Source organism: Nicotiana tabacum, chromosome 16 (assembly GCF_000715075.1).
Source record: "Nicotiana tabacum cultivar K326 chromosome 16, ASM71507v2, whole genome shotgun sequence".
Lineage (NCBI taxonomy): Eukaryota > Viridiplantae > Streptophyta > Magnoliopsida > Solanales > Solanaceae > Nicotiana > Nicotiana tabacum.
The window spans coordinates 13443509-13459991 of NC_134095.1; the positions used below are offsets into that span (position 1 = coordinate 13443509).

Consider the following 16483-nt stretch of genomic DNA (forward strand, 5'->3'; position numbering starts at 1 on the left):
AGCTATAAAAAAGTTATTTCTTGTCCAAAAGCAGATCAGTGGGCTGGTGCTATGAGTGGAGATTGAGTCTCTTCATAAGAGTCAGATATGGAAGCTTGTTCCATTTCCAAATGGATAGAAGGTACTAGGCTGCAAATGGATTTTCAAAAGAAAAGAGGGAAATCCAGGGGTCGAAGCATCAAGGTACAAGGCAAGATTAGTAGCTAAAGATTTTACACATATGGAGGGGATAGATTACAATGAAGTGTTCTCTCTAGTGGTAAAGCACAACTCTATCAGGGTCTTACTGGCTTTGGTGGCTCTTCATGATTTAGAACTAGAGCAGTTAGATGTGAAAACTGCATTCTTGCATAGTGAGTTAGATGAGCAGATTTATATAAGTCAACCCGAGGGATTCATTACCCAGGATAAGAAAAATCACGTTTGCTTGCTTAAGAAATCTTTATATAGCCTGAAACAGTCGCCTAGGCAGTGGTACAAAAGATTTTATACATTCATGATTCAAAATGCATTTTTTCAAAGTGCATATGATGGTTGTGTGTATTACAAAAAGCTTGAAGACGGTTCTAGTGTATATTTGTTGTTATATGTGGATGACATGCTTATTACTGCTAAAAACATGTCATATATTACCCGATTGAAGAAGCAACTAGGTGAGGAGTTTGAGATGAAGGATTTAGGTGCTGCAAATAAGATATTGGGGATGGAGATTACTCGAGATAGAAGGGTTGGAAAGCTGATGTTGTCCCAACGGTCCTATATTGAGAAGGTTCTCAAGAGATTTAATATGACATGTGTTAAATTTGTGTATGTTCCTTTTGCTTCCCATTTCAAGTTGTCTGCAGACATGTCACCAAAAACAGACTAGGAGATTGAGCAAATGTCTAGTGTTCCATATTCGAGTGTTGTAGGTAGTATTATGTATGCTATGGTTTGCACTCGTCCTGACATTTCACATGCTGTTAGTGTTGTGAGTAGATACATGGCATGTCCTGGTAAAGAATATTGGCAAGCGGTGAAGTGGATCTTGAGATACTTGAAGGGTACTACAGATGTAGGCTTGAATTTTTACAAAGACAAGTTGAGTAAATCCTTAGTTGGCTATGTCGATTCAGATTATGTAGGGGACTTGGATAAGAGAAGATCTCTGACAGGTTGTGTTTTTACTCTTTATGGTAGTGTCATCAGTTGGAAGATGACTTTGTAGTCTGTCATTGCTTTGTCTACCACAAAAGCTGAGTATATGGCGATTACAGAAGCAGTTAAAGAGGCTATTTGGCTACAAGGCTTGGTAAGTGATCTTAGACTAGCTCAGAAGAAGACACAAGTTTTTTGTGACAGTCAAAGTGTCATTCATCTTACTAAGAATCAGATTTTTCATGAGCGGACGAAGCATATTGAAGTCAGACATCACTTTATTCTAGACATTATATCAAAAAGGGTTGTTAATGTGGAGAAAATGTCTACGCATGATAATCCAGCAGATATGATGACCAAGGCAGTCCCGACTATTAGATCTGATTTTAATGATGCAAATAATATATCTGTGCAGGAAATCAAGGAGTTACTACAAGATTGAAGAAATCAATCAGGAAGCTTAATGAAAGAAATCAATCAGGAAGCTTAATGAAAGAAATCAATCAGCAGAGATCACGAAGATAAATGGACAGCTTCGATGGAAAGAATCAAGCAAGCCTAAACTTAAGGCACCAATCAAGTCCAGATCATTAGCATCAAAGATCCTGAACTCTTGGATTGGCGGAATCATTGATAAAGGAACGTATGGATTGAGTTGCAAGATTGACGGAATATAGGTACGATTAAAGGAAGACAAAATCATAGAAGATACAGATGGAATTAATCATAAGCTTAACTCAAGGAATAAGATAAATCAAGATCTCACTACATATTCATCAAGTTTCTAAATATAGAAGATCAATATTCTGAGTTCAACAGAGTCGTTGAAGAACAACTTTATTCTTAGAAAGAATCAATCTCTCTCCAAGGATCAGATCTCTTGGGTTGGCAAATCTCTTTAGAATTCAAGCCTCTCTCTCAAAGTATTTAAACTTGTAAATCACACCTAGCTAGATATACTTTGATCAAACCAAACACCCTCTCTTTGTTCTACTACAAACAAACATTGTAGCACTCTAAGACCTGCTGTGTAACAAGTTAGAGAAGAAAGTGAGAACAACACTGGTGAGGCATTGTATCAAAAGAGACGAATGATATAGGAACTGAGCTATCACATCATTTCCATTGTACTCGAAGAAAAGCATTCACTAAAGAGAACTCCCTTGCAACCCAAGGGGACTGAACTCGGATTCACATTGAATCCGAACCAGTATAAAAATTTCGGTGTCTTTAATTTCTGCATTTACTTTCAGCATCTTATATTCTGTTATTACAACTGTTAGTTTACTACATCTAGTCGACTAATTGAAAAACCAGTCAACTAACAGAGATTAGTTTAAAAATATACAATTCACCCCCCCCCTCTTGTAGTTTCAATTGGTATCAAAGCGAGGCCCACATTTTGCTTAACAGCTTGTGAGAAAAGATCATGACAAATCAAGTTATCATAGGAGCTCTCTTCCAGGAAGGAACGTCACAAGTTATACCACCATACTTCAATGGACAACATTTCTCTCACTGGAAAGTGCACATGGAGATCTATGCCAAGGCATATGATGTTAAAGTTTGGAGAGTCATCAAAAAGGGGAATGATCCCCTGCCAGTTACTACTTCACCACTTGCTGATCCTGAAGATATAGACTCATATACAAAAGAACAAATGAAAGTGGTACAAGTTAACAATAAAGCGAGAAACATGCTTTATAATGCCATAAGTGGTGAAGAGTATGAGAAAATCTCTAGTTGTGACATAGCCAAAAAAATGTGAGACAAGCTTGAGGTTACATACGAAGGAACCAGCAAAGTAAAGGAAACACATATCAACATGTTGGTCCATGATTACAAAATCTTTTCAATGAAAGAAGGAGAGTTTATTGAAGAGATGTTTGTCAGATTCAGCAAAATAATTAGCGATTTAAAAGAATTTAACAAACCATATATGAGTGGTGATCAAGTCAGAAAAATTCTCAGAAACCTACCAATTACTTGGCAGACCAAAGTAGTCACACTTGAATCTCAGGATCTAGATAAGTTATCCTATGATGAACTATGAGGAGAAATCATAGCCTTTGAAAAGACACATCTCAAAAAGACTAGTCAAGAATAAAAAAGGAAAACAGTCGCATTCAAGGCCTCAACTGAAATAGCTGAAAATGAAATCGATGATGATCCTGAAGCTCTACAAGAAGAGATTGCTATGCTATCAAGAAACATGTATGGCTTAATGAGAAGATTCAGAAATACGAAAAAAGGAAGAATTCCACCTAGGCGATCCAGGCAATACAACGAACAAGACAAGAATGATGGAAAATGCTATGAGTGTGGAAGATTTGGACACATTCAAGCTGAGTGCCCAGATCTAAAAAGAAAAATTTCCAAAGGTTTTAACAAGAACAAATACTTTGGAAGTTGGAGCAATGAAGATAGTTCAGAACACGAAGAGATAGCAAATCTTTACTTCATAACAATTCTGGAAAACGAGATGAACAAATCCTTAGGATGCTGGAAGGATGAGGACACTTAAGATGATGAATGCAAAGATGACAATGAGAACTGTTTCATGGTACGAGGTGAAACAAGTGAGGTAAGATCTTATGACTGTGAAAGATGTAATGAATTGCAGGATATTCTTGATTTAACTTTGAAAGAGTCTCAAAAAATGATGAATGAGATTAAGAGACTCAATAAAGAAGTTAAAGACTGGAAACTCAAACATGAAGCATGTGAAATCGAAAAAGAAGTACTTCAAGAAGAGATTGAGGAATTGCAAATGCAACTCAATGACATGCGCAAATCCACCAGTCATAGTTCTGTTAGGTTAAACCAGATGACTTACAAATCAATTGGAAAAGGACTAGCTAGAATAAAGTTCACTAGTACTAATACTAATGAAAGACCTGAGAGTGGGTCAGGAGTTAAATGTCACTATTATAACAAAAGTGGACATAAATATTCGTTTTTCGCTTTCATAAAGCAAATGTTTCAGGATATGTTTGGAAACCAAAAAACAATTTTGAATCTAGTAATACTAACCCTCTAGGACCCAAACAAGCTTGGGTACCTAAAAGAAAGTAATCCCTATGTTTTGCAGGAACACCACAGAATAAGCCGCAAAGGAAAATGGTACTTAGATAGTGCGTATTCCAGTCACATGACAGGTGATAAAAACCTGTTCAAAAAAGTTACAAAAATTGATGGAGGAAGTGTTAAATTTGGGGATGACTCAAAGGGAAAGATAATTGGCACTGGAACAATTCCCTTCAATAACAATTGTGACATCGCTGAAGTTTATCTTGTCAATGGACTCAACTACAATCTCTTGAGCATAAGTCAACTATGCGACTCATGATATGAGGTAAATTTTAAGAAAATAGGTTGTTCTATTGAAGACGAGATAGGTAAAACAATCCTCCCAGGAAAAAGGTGAAGCATTAAGAAATTTCGAGATTTTCTACAAAAAGGTTGAAAGAGAAAAGGGATATCTGATTTCAATAATTCAGAGTGATCATGGAGGAGAATTTGAAAGTAGAGCATTTGAGGACTTCTCTAATGATCAGGGATACACTCATAATTTCTCTGCACCCTGATCACCTCAGCAAAATGGGGTTGTTGAGAGGAAAAACAGAACCCTTCAAGATATGGAAAGAACCATGTTACTAGATCATTCACTGCCAAATCACTTTTGGGTAGAAGGTGTAAGTACAGCATGTCACATTCTCAACCGATGTCTCATAAGGCCTATTCTGAAGAAGACTCCTTATGAACTATGGAAATGTGATGAAGATCTAGCTCAAGAAACTCAGGAGACAAGGTAATCGCAAGAGTCAACTGATAAATCTGCTACAATAGAGTCAACTAATGAAATCAGCAGCAGTGTACCAGATCAACCGATTGAGTCAACTACAAATGTAGTGCGTCCAAATGAATGGAGAAGCGAACCTGAATATCCTCAAAAATTCATCATAGGGGATCCAAATGAAGGAATGAAAATCAGGGGAGCTCTCAAAAAGAAAGAAAATTTAGCATTGATCTCTCAAGTTGAACCAAAAAAGATAGAGGAAGCACTAAAAGACTCAAGTTGGGTACAAGCAATACAGGAAGAGTTAGATCAGTTTGGTAAAAATCAAGTGTGGAAATTGATACCCAAACCTGAAAAATGTTTCTGTAATCGGAACAAAGTGGGCCTTCAGAAATAAATTGAATGAAGATGGAAAGATCATAAGGAATAAAGCCAGATTAGTTGCTCAAGGATATTCATAATAGGAAGGAGTCGACTATGACGAAACTTTTGCTCCATTACCTCGCTTGGAGTCTATACGAATCCTTCTGGCATATGCATCATTTAAAGGATTTAGGTTGTTTTACATGGACGTCAAAAGTGCCTTTTTGAACGGATTTATTGAGGAAGAAGTATACGTAAAACAATCGCCTGGGTTTGTAGATTCAAAGTTTCCCTATCATGTATATAAGCTCTCCAAGGCACTATATGGACTAAAGCAAGCTCCACGTGCATGGTATGTTAGACTTAGTTCCTTTTTTATTTATCATGGCTTTAGAAGAGGTAAAGTAGACACTACCTTATTTATTAAAAGATCATCAGAAGGTAATCTCATTATTCAGATTTATGTTGATGATATTATATTTGGTAGTGCTAACCCTTTTATGTGCAAGGAATTTTCAAATCTTATGTGAAGGGAATTCGAAATGAGCATGATGGGAGAGCTAACGTTCTTCCTTGGACTTCAAATTCAACAATCTGAAGAAGGAACCTTTTGTATGTCAGACCTAATACACAAAGGGACTGATTCAAAAATTTGGCATGAGCAATGTAAAATCCAGTGGCACACCAATGAGTCCTTCAACGAGTCTAGACAAAAATGAACGGGGAATCTCTGTTGATGAAACTAAGTATCGTGGAATGATTGGCTCATTATTATATCTGACTGCACGTCGACCGGATATTATGTTCAGTGTGTGTAAATGTGCCATGTTTCAGTTAGCTCCCAAGGAATCTCATCTGACTGTAGTAAAAAGAATCATTCGATATCTCATTAGGACTGTCTCCTATGGACTATGGTATCCTCGCTCTAATTCTTTTAAATTAGAAGGTTTTTCAGATGCTGACCTTGCAGGTGATAAGGAAGATAGAAACAACATAAGTGGTACATGTCAATTATTTGGAAAGGCATTGATATCTTGGAACAGTAAAAAACAAGCATCAGTTGCATTATCTACCACTGAAGCTAAATACATTGCTATTGGACAATGTTGTGCACAATTACTGTGGATGTCTCATCAACTGGGTGACTATGAGCTTTCTTTTAAACCTATACAATTTTTTTGGTGATAATTCAGGTGCTATTTGTCTGTCAAAAAATCATGTGCATCATTCTAGAGCAAAGCATATAGATATCAAGCATTATTTTATTAGAGATCATGTTCTTAAGGGAGACATAGAAATATCTTTTGTCGGAACAACTAATCAGTTAGCAGATATTTTTGCTAAGCCATTATTAGAGGACAAATTTTGTGCTTTAAGAAAATTACTTGGCATTACTTGCTTGAATAATTACCTGTAGGACCTATGTGTAATACGATTACTTTTGTAGGTCTAATAATTACCTTCTTATGCTTGCATTAATTATGCCTCCATTTTTCCCTCTCTTTTCTTCTTCTTTCACATTAGTTTCGTCGTTCAAAGTTGGAAAGCCAATCATCACGTCTATTCAACTGGCGCCTTTTCCTTTTTTGTACTTAACCGTTAGAAGATTCTCTTCTTAAGGCAGAGATCTCTTTTCAATCACTTTCATCCCTATCATCTAGAAAACCTTCTCCAAAGCTCTGCTCAAACCACTATCCTTCAGTGGCCAAACAACCCAAGAACCCATCCAGTTCCACTAGAAAAAGTACCTGCTCTAAAGCAAAACTCCCTTCTATGCCCCCAGAACAAGTAGACCTAGGGTCCGACCACTCTGAGGGTTTTGCCTCTTCACAAGGAGATTTGTGTGATCATTCTCAAATCTTAGGAGAAAAAGCCCTAGGAAAACGACCTATGGAAGACCCCCCTTGTTTCCTCTACTCCATAGAAATCCAAGATAGACCTTTCTGGATCTCTAGAATCTGACCTGAATTTCTGGGATTCTCCAAACAGGGACCTCTTCATTGCCTTGAAAGACAAACCCATTGCTCATGGAAGGGTAGTCGACCTCGATGACATGGAAGCCCTAAATTGCAAGGTAAAAAATCTTTTTGTTCATCAAAGGTGGTATAAGTTCCTCTCTCTTCCTCCGCCTAAGGTCTATGAACCCCTGGTCAAGATGTTTTATGCAAATATTTGCTCTAGTAAACCTGATAAGTGGGAAACCTTAGTGTTAGGTAAGCGCATTGTTCTTTATTGTGCCTTGTTTGATTCCCTCTTTCAGTGTAAATGTTCTGGTTTTCCTATGCTTTTAAAAAATACCGGGCCTGATGATTTTGAAATTTCCTTTGATCAAGCTAAATGATGTATTGCTGAGTGTCCCTCTAAATCCCTTCCTAACCAGTTAGGCCCCAGTGATGTTAGTTTCGAAACTCGAGTCCTGGATCACATTGTAGCAACTACTCTACTTCACTACACTGGTTCCTTTTCCACATTCTCTCAAAAAGACAACTTCTTAGTATACAGCCTTGTGACCAAGCTCAAAGTCAAGTTATCCACCAGTCTACCCAATGGCATGGCCATCACTCATAACCTGGAAGCTCACCAAATTTCCCTGTTCGCGTATTCCTTTTTCACTGTTTCAAAATCGTACAATTCTAGAGCCTTTGCAAGTATGGTATATGTGGTGTGAAGGGCTCCTGGGTTAAGAAGCACGAAGGTGATGTAAAGCATGCTCATGTAGATCCCAAACCTAAACCCTCTACCTCTCATCCTAACCTTGGTGATCCTGATCTTGGTTAGCAACTTCGTGCCATTGACATTCAACTATCTGAAATCAAAAATATCCTCACAGTTACTCAGTCAACTGTTTGTAACATTCATGCCATCTCCAAAGAAACAAGGTCTGTTGTGTCCAAGATAAGAGTTGTCGTTCTCAGAGTAAGGGAGAATGATGTCAAGGGTTTCAGGGAAATTCAAGACATGTTGGATGGAGTGAGCATCTCAGCCAATGGTAGCTTTGAACAACTGAAGGAGGCCATCTGCAACACTTTTACCTATTTTCTGCGTCGTTAATATGGTTGCTTAAGACATTTTTTTTGTTGTGCTGTTTTTGGGCTGTTAACTCAGCCATTAGACAATTTCTGTTTTTGTTGTTTTGGTTTTTTCTTTTGGACTATAACTCTGCTGCATAATACTATATGTTCTGTTTTAGTTCGTCGTTTGTTCTTTCTATTCCCTCTTTACTGATGCCAAAAAGGGGGAGATGAGTATATGTATTTGTATACAGGTATAGTCGACTGAAGGGTAAATGTATGCTAGCATCCTTTACGACAGGAGTCGACTACAACATCTATAACCATGGACTAGTCAACTGCATGAACTGAGGGGGAGTACCATGTACCTGTAAATCCGCATACATTGAGGGGGAGTAAAACACAGGGAAGTCAACTGTTGTTTATACATATATATTATTTTGTCATCATCAAAAAAGAGGAGATTGTTAGATCTGATTTTAATGATGCAAATAATATATCTGTGCAGGAAATCAAGAAGTTACTACAAGATTGAAGAAATCAATCAGGAAGCTTAAGGAAAGAAATCAATCAGCAAAGATCACGAAGATAAATGGACAGCTTCAATGGAAAGAATCAAGCCAGCCTAAACTTAAGGCATTAATCAAGTTCAACTCATTAGCATCAAAGATCTTGAACTCTTGGATTGACGGAATCATTGATAAAGGAATGTATGGATTGAGTTACAAAATTGACGAAATATAGGCACGATTAAAGGTAGACAAAATCACATAAGATACAGATGGAATCAATCATAAGCTTAACTCAAGGAATTAGATAAATCAAGATCTCACTGCATATTCATCAAGTGCCTAAATATAGAAGATCAAGATTCTGAGTTCAACAGAGCCGTTGAAGAACAACTTTATTCTTGGAAAGAATCAATCTCTCTCCAAGGATCAAATCTCTTGGGTTGGCAAATCTCTTCAGAATTCAAGCCTCTCTCTCAAAGTATTTAAACCTGTAAATCACACCTAGCTAGATATTCTTTAATCAAACCAAACACCCTCTTTTTGTTCTACTACAAACAAATATTGTAGCTCTCTAAGACCTGTTGTGTAACAAGTTAGAGAAGAAAGAGAGAACAACACTGGTAAGGCATTGTATCAAAAGAGACAAGTGATATAGGAACTGAGCTACCACGTCATTTCTATTGTACTCGAAGAAAAGCATTCACTAAAGAGAACTCCCTTGCAACCCAAGGGGACTAGACTATGATTCACATTGAATCCGAACCAGTATAAAAATTTTGGTGTCTTTAATTCCTACATTTACTTTTAGCATCTTATATTCTGCTATTACACATGTTAGTTTATTACATCTAATTGACTAATTGAAAAACCAGTCAACTAACAGAGATTAGTTTAAAAGTATACAATTCACCCCCCCCCTCTTGTAGTTTCATCGGCCAACAAGTTTAGGTATTGCTTAGAGTTGATTGGTGTGTGCACTACTCAATAGAGCCCTCTCGAGGGCTGAGGGCAAGGTAGAGAGATGTTGTTCCTGTTGATGAAGAGAATTCAAGCCAAGGGGAGATTTGTTAATTTGTGGCTTGAATTATTTCCTTGTATTTTTAGGAAATCCATAATCCAATAGGTTTAGGATAACTCATTGTCCTAATAGATTTGGGAAAGAAAAACCTATCGTTCTTGTCAAATTGGGAAATCTTTCTCTTATAGACTTGGGACCTTTTGGTATCTATATATAGGGATTGTAGTTGGGGATCCTTCAGATTGTATTTTGTTTTTTTTCTAATTCATAGTGGAAAACTCTCTCTTCTTTTGCCCCGAGGATAAGTCTTAGCCGAACCTCGTTAAATCCTTGTGTTGATTTTTCTTCTCTATTTGCTTTGTGTGTAATTGTGTGTTAGTTAACCCACAATATTCTGCAACAATCGGTATTAGAGCAAGATTCGGGTTTATACATTTAATCTAGGATTAAGATGTCTTCATCATCTTCAACAAAGTACAAAGTAGAGAAATTTGATGGAGGTTCTAATTTCAGTCTATGAAAGATTAAGATGAAATTGTCCCTGGTATTACAAGGGTTATGGAAAGAAATTGATGAGGATTTTCCTAAAAAGATGAAAGGGACAAAGAAGGCAGACCTTAAGGAGAGGGTTTTGAGTGCGATCTTCATGAGCGTTACAGATAGTGTTCTTCGGGAAATTACTGAAGAAACTTCTGCAACAACAACATGGAAGAAGCTGGAAGATCTGTATTCTAATAAATCCTTAACAAACCACCTCTACCTGTAAAAGAGGTTATACAATCTCCGTATGAATTAAGGTACACATTTTAAAACTCACATTGATGAGTTTAATTCAATTATAATGGACCTGAAGAATGTGGATATCAAAATTGAGAGTGAGGATCAGGCCTTGATTGTGTTATATTCTTTACCATCGTCTTATGATACTTTGCCGATGCGCTGCTATATGGGAAAGACAACAATTCATTGGAAGATGTTAGTAATGCACTAAAATCTAAAGAGTTGAAAAAGAGCTTTCCAGACAGTAGAATTCAGGGCGAGGGTCTTGTGATTAGAGGAAGAACACAACAAAAGGAGTTTAACAAGAAAAAGACAACCACCGGATCAAAGTCTAGAGCAAGGAAGCAACACTATTATGAGTTCGGGGAGCAAGGTCAGTCCAAGAGAGATTGTCCTAAGCTGAAGGAGAAAAGAGGGAAGTAGAAAATAGATAATTCGGCAAATATTGTTGACACTGGTAATAATTCTAATGATAGTGACTATGTAGGGGAAGTTTGTGTTGTGAGTTCTAGTCATAGACATAATTCTTGGGTTCTTGATTCTGGTGCTAATTTCCACATGTATCCACACAAGAATTGGTTTGGAACTTACAAGCAAATGAGTGGGACTATCTGTGGGAGATGATAATCCATTACCAGTAGAGGGGGTTGATAACATCAAATTAAGAATGTTCGACGGAATTATTAGAAACATTGAGTGTTGGCATGTTCCTCGGATAAAGAGAAATTTGATTTCTCTTTCGACTTTGTATGATCAATGGTATAAATTTCACTCCGAGAATGGAATACTTAAAGGGGTTGTTTGGTATAAGGTATAAGAAGGTATAAGGGTGGTATAAAAATTTAATACCACCTTAATACTCTATTTGGTTAGAAAACCAAGTGTAAGTTATCCCGGTGTTAATTTTAACACCGGGATAACTTATACCTTATAGAAGGTGGGGTAATTAGCATCGATATAACTTATACCTTCTTCTTAGAAATTATGCAATTGTCATTCTTAATACAACATACCAAATAATGAATAAACAACAATCCCAGCATAACTAATCCCAATATAACTTATCGCAATATAATTTATACCGACATAACTTATACCGGTATAAATTGTATTCCAACCAAACGACCCCAAAGTATGTAAAGGCTCCATGGTACTCATAAAAGGTAAATTGCATTCTAAATTGTATCATCATCAGGCAGTGTAGTTGAAAGGGAAGCTATTGTAGCTTTTGGGAAAAGTGATTTGAATCAGTCTCAATTGTGGCACTTGCGACTTGGTCATATGAGTGATAATGGATTGTCTTTGTTGAGTAAGCAGAATTTGTTGAATAGGTACAAAAATCAAGTTTTGAATTTTTGTGAACATTGTGTGTTTGGTAAACAGATAAGGGTAAAGTTCAGTAAGAAGGCCGAGCACAAGGCCAGAGACAAGTTAGATTATATACACTCTGACTTGTGGGGTCCAAACAGAGTTCCCTCCAAGAGTGGTTCAGGGTATTTTATGACTTTGATTGATGATTACTTAAAGGTAGTGTGAGTGTATTTTCCAAAAATAAAAGATGAGGCATTTCCGACATTTGCTAAATGGAAGACGATGGTTGAGAGGCAAACGGAAAGAAAAGTTAAGCGTCTTCGAACTGACAATAGGTTCAAATTTTGCAATTTCGAGTTCCATAATTTCTGCAGAAAAGAGGGCATAGTGAGACACCACACTTGAGTCGGAACACCAAAACAAAATGGTATTGCAGAACGTATGAACAGAATGCTTTGTGATAGGGCACGAAGCATACTTTCACACTCATGTGTTAGCAGAGATTTTTTGGGCTGAAGCAATCAGTACAGATTGTTATTTGGTCAACAGATCTCCATCCACAACTATTGAGTTTAAAACTCCTTTTGAGGTATGGTCCGATTCGTCTGCTGATTATTCAAATTTAAGGATATTTGGTTGTCCTGCTTATGCTCATGTGAGGGATGGAAAACTTGAGCCAAGGGCAAATAAGTGCATATTTCTAGGGTATGCAATTGGAGTGAAATGTTATAGGTTGCGGTGCACAGATCAAAAGACTAAGGGCTAATTATCAGTAGGGATGTAACATTCAATGAATCTGCCTCACTGGACAGTCAAAGGGAGAAGGCAATAGCAGAAACAAATCGTTAAATCCCTGTGTTGATTTCTCGTCTGTATTTGCTTTGTATGTGATTGGGTGCTAGTTAATGAAAGTACAATAGGGGTGAATTGTTTATTTTTAAACTTAATATCTGTTAGTTGACTGCTTTTTCAATTAGTCGACTAGATGTAATAAACTAACAGTTGTAATAACTGAATATAAGATGCTGAAATTAAATGCAGGAATTAAAGATACCAGAATTTTTTTACTGGTTCGGATTCGATATGAATCCTAGTCCAGTCCCCTTGGGTTGCAAGGGAGTTCTCTTTAGTGAATGAGTTTCTTCGAGTGCAATGGAAATAACGTGATAGCTCAGTTCCTATATCACTCGTCTTTTTTGATACAATGCCTCACCAGTGTTGTTCTTTCTTTCTTCTCTAACTTGTTATAACAACATGTCTTAGAGAGCCACAATGTTTGTTTGTAGTAGAACAAAGAGAGGGTGTTTGGTTTGATCAAAGTATGTCTTGCTAAGGTGTGATTACAGGTTTATATACTTTGAGAGAAGCTTGAATTCAGGAAAGATTTGCCAATCTAAGAGATTTGATCCTTGGAAAGAGATTGATTCTTTCCAAGAATAAAGTTGTTCTGCAACGGCTCTTTTGAACCCGTAATCTTGATCCTCCATATTTAGACACTTGATTGAATATTCAGCGAGATCTTGATTTATTTGATTCCTTGAGTTTAGCTTTGATTGATCCCATCAGTATCTTCTGATTGATTTCTTCTTCCTTTAATCGCATCTTTTGATCCAGTCAGTATCTTCACTACTAATTTCTTCTTCCTTCAACCGCGCATATATTCCGTCAATTCTGTATATCAATCCATATGTTCCTTGATCATTGCTAATTGATTTCGCCAATACAAGAATTCCTATACAAAGAGCAAATATATTATTTTCATCATTAAAATTAGATTTAACAGTTAACCCACGATATTCCGCAACAATAACTAAGTTTTAGTCCCATAACTGATATAGCATACTAATTATGCAAAAAATTATAACGCATGAATTATTTTTGTGCTGATTAATGATATAAGGATTGTTATATGATGATAAATAATGGTAGACTTATTTTTATACACTAGTTCCTATGTACGTGCGTTGCACGTATATCTTAGTCAACATAATACTTAAATTTAAAATGATTAAATAATGTTTGAACTTGCAAAAATAAATTAATTAAGTTAGTTAAACGCTTTTGTTGTTGTAGTTACTGTGTCATGTTTAATACTCTTTTCTCAATATTGATATACTTCTTGAAAATGCAATATAAAATTGTTCAGATAGAAAACATGTCGCCGTAAGTATACTACATTGAGAATCATATGAGCATTTGTTGTTGAAAAAACAAATATACTTATTTTCAAATAAATATAAAAGGATATCCACTTTTTAGAGGAGAAAGTTGAATTCTTGGAATACACATGTTTGGAGCCATATTGGTTCAACATGCATGTATCACACATGTTATTAAAATCTTTACATACTATCTTTATACGATTACTTAAACTGACTTTTTCCTCATCTAACATGATATAAAGAACACAACTATCATGGTCTTTGTATAAATTATATAGATACTTTACTATTTATATACTCCTGGAGCAAGTTTCTACATTAAAGTTGCAATTGTATCTAGTTAGTAAAGAAGGATTATATGGCTCAACTCATTTGGTTATTCATTTTCATGCTGAAGAACATTTGTAATTTTCATATCATTTCTTTTCCTATAAATAGTGTACAACTGTACATCATTTTGTTACATTGATTTATTATTACATACCGGAGGATGGTAACTCTTACATTGTTCATCTTTCATCTATGGACATATTTCATAAACTAATCTCACTTTGATTTTGAGGTAACATAGCAGTTACAAAGTTTCCCCATAATGCTAAATCTCGTGAGTTAATTAATTAGTTTATGAAAATTGAATGACCTATCACTTTTTAATTTACAATTGCTTCAAAAGTACCTATAACTTATTACAAATAATCTTCCCTATTAGGTATCACCATTCACAATACTTTGCCGTATTTCTAACCGAATGAATCCCTTTCCTTATCTTTAGCTAGATTTATCACTAAATGCACAAATATAGCTGCAAACTATAGACTGAGAAGAACATAATTTTTTTAAAAAGAGTAAAAACTTATTAAAACCATATAGTCTTGTAGAGTTGGCTTCCAAGAAATCCAAAATTCTATAACAACTCAGAACTCCACAACCTAAAGTACAGAGGAAAGCATATAGAATTGATAGTAACTTACAGATTCATATATCAATTTGCTTTTGTTGATTGCACCTAATGATTTTGATGAGTTCGTCCAGACGGTTCAACGTAGCATAAATATATTGTTAGTTTGTATGAGTCCACCAAACAGTAGAGTACCTGGTCCTCTACAAGATTCTTCTGAGAATGCTAATAAAACAGTACGTAAATAAGGCAGGGGATTATTACATAGAAAAATCCTACACAAGGAGATAAAACAAATACGACCTACACCTGTAGGCTTTCAACTTCACTAACTTGTAAAAAACCTATTACAAGCCAAGCCACTTTGCAATGACTTCATTACAAAGAATTACTCAACTAACTTGTGGTACTGTTACCACAAGCCACTTTGTGACTTCCTAGTTACAAAGGCTTTTACTAACTTGTGATGTTCTCACCACAAGCCACTTTGAAACTCTACAGTTACAAAGGCTTTTGCTTATGACTAAACCTACTCACAACATAAACTCAAAGAGTTTACGGATTTACAAGAGGATTCCTAATCAAACGCTTCTAGCTAAGCAATTTAGGAGATACAATAAGTACAATCACAAAGTTACAACTCAACTAGGACAATAAGAAGCTATGTTTTAGGAACTGGTCTGTAGTTGCATTCAACTTTGTTCTTCAAGCTTGTGAGGATTGATTTCTCTATTTTTGGCAAGAAGCTTGAATGAGAAACTGAAACCTTCAAGTGATATTTTGTATAAACTCATTGTAGGTACACCTTGATCACATCACTTGAAATGATGTGAGCACTTTATTTGGTTAGAGAATGAGTGGGCGCTGGAGACAGTGCAGTGCGGCAGAAACAATGCAGTCAGTCACTTCATTTCCAGTTGTGACCAATTGACTTGTACTGTGATGAGGGAACCACAAGGGTATCAGATCCTTGTTTGGGTTCCTAGCTCCTGAAGCTGTAGCAGTTCACCTTTAGCTGGGATTCGTTAAGCTTGCAGTATAGTTCAAGTAGGTCAGGTTCCCTATCTGATTCTTAACAGTAAGTTTGTTAGATCATCAAAACATAAGGCAAGAACATTTAAAACCTATCAATTTCTCCCTTTTTGACGATGACAAACTTAACTTTTATAGAGTGGATTTAGAGCAGTAAGAACCAGATTAAGTAATAGGGGAACACATGTTCCCCCTGACTCTATGCCTTTCGTAACACATGTGTTCCCCCTGAGTTGATTATTTTTCCCCCTTTTGGCATCATTAAAAAATAGACAGAATAACAGCACAAAGAAGTCCAGCTAAGCTAACTCATGCCACATATGTGCACACAATTTTGTCACACGACTTGGGGCAGAAGGAGAGTACTGACATAATAAAACAAGGATTGATATTAATAAAGCTTTAATATGCCTTTGCCTTGAAAAATCGAAAGGCAACATTGGACTTGTTAGAACGGGAG

The 16483-nt window shown here is 36.2% G+C and overlaps 1 protein-coding gene across 1 annotated transcript; it reads left to right on the forward strand.

The window, feature by feature from the left end:
* Positions 1-880: 880 nt before the first annotated feature.
* LOC142170155 (secreted RxLR effector protein 161-like) lies at positions 881-1207 on the forward strand. Its single transcript, XM_075231987.1, has one exon. The coding sequence runs from the start codon at positions 881-883 to the stop codon at positions 1205-1207; it is 327 nt and encodes a 108-aa protein (XP_075088088.1).
* Positions 1208-16483: the final 15276 nt, after the last annotated feature.

Bases quoted from the DNA above. Each gene is read 5' to 3' on its own strand.
- LOC142170155 (XM_075231987.1), top strand. From the start codon at position 881: ATGTCTAGTGTTCCATATTCGAGTGTTGTAGGTAGTATTATGTATGCT.